Below are 2,683 nucleotides of genomic sequence, written 5' to 3' on the forward strand. Positions count from 1 at the left end.
AGCCATAGCTATAATGTTGGGTCTTCTGCCCATTCAGGGTCTAGCAGGAAACCAAATTTCATTCCACACCCTCTGAAGCCTTCTGAATGATTCTGGAAGGTGACACGTCATTTGGAATGCTTGTCTCCACTTGGTAAACAGATTATTTAAGCAAAATGAGTGGAAGAAAGGTGACACTGGGAAGGATCCCCTTACATGAGCCCTAGGCATCAGAAGAGCTCTGGTCGTGTCCCTCATTTCTACCTTTCCCTGTGGCTGATGACAGTCACTGAGAGTCCCGGGATAAAAGGCCTTTGTCATGCTGCTTCAAATCCAGGGACTGAGATCTGCTCTGGGACAAGTCTCTGGAAGCTACGGGTTCACTTCAGACCTTAGGCATGATGCAATGAGTGGATTTGCCTGGTAATGAGGACCATACCACGTACTTTGATGGAAAATAATAGCCAATGTTGATTGAGTGCTGCTATGGACTATGTGATTTTATTTAATCCTTACAACTGTCCTGTGGAATGGGAACAATGATTGTCCCCACTTATAGAATTAAGCAAGGAAAGGGGAAATGGGCTTTTCCAAGTTTACTAATGGTATAAGTGCAAGAGCTAGGATTTTTAATTCTGGTCTGACCTCTAAGGTCACGCTCCTAAGATTTAATACATGCTTCCTTAGTGAACAGACGGATGGATGGGTGGATGGAAGGATGGACGGATGGATTGATGGATCAACTGACAGATAGACTGCACTTATCCAAAAGCAGAAAAAAAAGATCACAACTGGTGCCTTGTGGATGAGATTTTATATTGCTTCACTATCATGAAAAATTTTAAATGGCATGAGTATTTTTGAGATGCAGTTAATGAAAATGGTTATTTCTACCCACAGCTTTATTCAAATGTGTAGCCCAAAGAATGCATGTTTAAAAATCTCTGCTGATTTTTATTGGGCACATCTACGTTAGGAAATATAATTCCAACTCTCGTGTTGTTAAATAAATAAGCTGTTAATTATCTCTCTAGGTTATAGATCAGAGAGCAAAGGGAAGGAAAACAATGGGATAGCCTTTCCTTAAGGGATCGATTCAGGTTTTATATGACAGTACTTCTTCCTGACATGAAGAACTCTATGTGTGGTCTTTCCTTCAATCTCCTGAATTGCATACACATAACCTGTCACATAGATTTTAACCTTGGAAAAAACTCTTGCTCCCTAGAACCCAGCAGAATTCCAAAATCCATGGTGGCTCAGGTGGGTAGGGGTGAAGGGAGGTCGGGTGTGGGGGTGACAGAATGATTTAGAACAAGAGCTGGAGCACAGTCTCTCTCTTTCTGAGACCCTGCTGTGTCCATATTTGGGAATGACAGAATATATCTCCATGCCTAGAGAATTTAACGACCTTGAGTTTTCCCTTCTGCTACTTCTTCTGGCAGAGGTGAACAGTAAGGAAATGCGCAGTGAAAACCAGACTTCTGTGTCTCACTTCATTTTGGTGGGTCTGCACCACCCACCGCAGCTGGGGGTGCCACTCTTCTTGGCTTTTCTTGTCATCTATGCCCTCACCGTCTCTGGCAATGGGCTCATCATCCTCACTGTCTTGGTGGATACCCGGCTCCACCGCCCCATGTACTGGTTCCTGTGTCACCTCTCCTTCTTGGACATGACCATCTCCTCTGCCATTGTCCCCAAGATGCTGGCTGGCTTTCTCTTGGATAGCCGGATTATCTCTTTTGGAGGTTGTGTAATCCAACTTTTTTCTTTCCATTTTCTGGGCTGTACTGAATGCTTCCTTTACACGTTAATGGCATATGATCGTTTCCTGGCCATTTGTAAGCCTTTACATTATGCTACCATTATGACCCGCAATGTCTGTAACTTCCTGGCTTTTGGCACCTGGCTGGGAGGCACCCTCCACTCACTTTTCCAAACAAGCTTCATATTCCGGCTGCCTTTCTGTGGTCCCAACCGGGTAGACTACTTCTTCTGTGATATTCCCGCCATGCTGCGTCTGGCCTGTGCTGACACCACCATCAATGAGCTGGTCACCTTTGTGGACATTGGGTTCCTGGCTCTCACCTGCTTTATGCTTATCCTCACTTCCTATGGGTATATAGTGGCTGCCATCCTGCGAATCCAGTCCGTCGATGGGCGTCGCAATGCCTTCTCCACCTGTGCCGCCCACCTGACCGTTGTCATTGTTTACTATGTGCCCTGCACCTTCATTTACCTTCGTCCTGGTTCTCAGGAACCCCTGGATGGAGTGGTCGCTGTCTTCTACACTGTCATCACTCCCTTACTTAACCCCATCATCTACACACTCCGCAACAAAGAGATGAAGGCAGCATTGTGGAGGCTGGGAGGTCGCAAAGATGTGCAGCCTCACTGACTCATGAGCCCTAGACATGCAAAAGACACTAAGATTTAGGACACAGATAACTGGGGAGATTTAAGAGAAAGGAAAGAAGGATCCATGCAGAGAGTAGAAGACTCCTAGGTGCAGAAATGGAGACTGGAATTTTTCCTGCTTTCAAACATGATTTTTCATATTTCTACCTTCAAATCCAATGGAAATCAAAGCAACTCAGCAAGGATAGAAGCTTGCAGAAAAGATCCAAGATAAGTAAAAATCCACATAAAAAAAGTCTGTTTCTCTGTGACATCAATCTGCATGTTTATTATTGCTTCTAATCCT

General features: G+C 44.7%; 1 protein-coding gene across 1 annotated transcript; it reads left to right on the forward strand.

Moving 5' to 3' along the window:
* Positions 1 to 1,408: 1,408 nt before the first annotated feature.
* OR10G6 (olfactory receptor family 10 subfamily G member 6) lies at positions 1,409 to 2,377 on the forward strand (the record flags this gene model as incomplete). Its single annotated transcript, XM_080815554.1, has 1 exon — positions 1,409 to 2,377. The coding sequence occupies exon 1, from the start codon at positions 1,442 to 1,444 to the stop codon at positions 2,375 to 2,377; it is 936 nt and encodes a 311-aa protein (XP_080671680.1). The 5' UTR covers positions 1,409 to 1,441.
* Positions 2,378 to 2,683: the final 306 nt, after the last annotated feature.

This window comes from Martes martes (assembly GCF_963455335.1).
Source record: "Martes martes genome assembly, chromosome: 10".
NCBI classification, from domain to species: Eukaryota; Metazoa; Chordata; class Mammalia; order Carnivora; family Mustelidae; genus Martes; species Martes martes.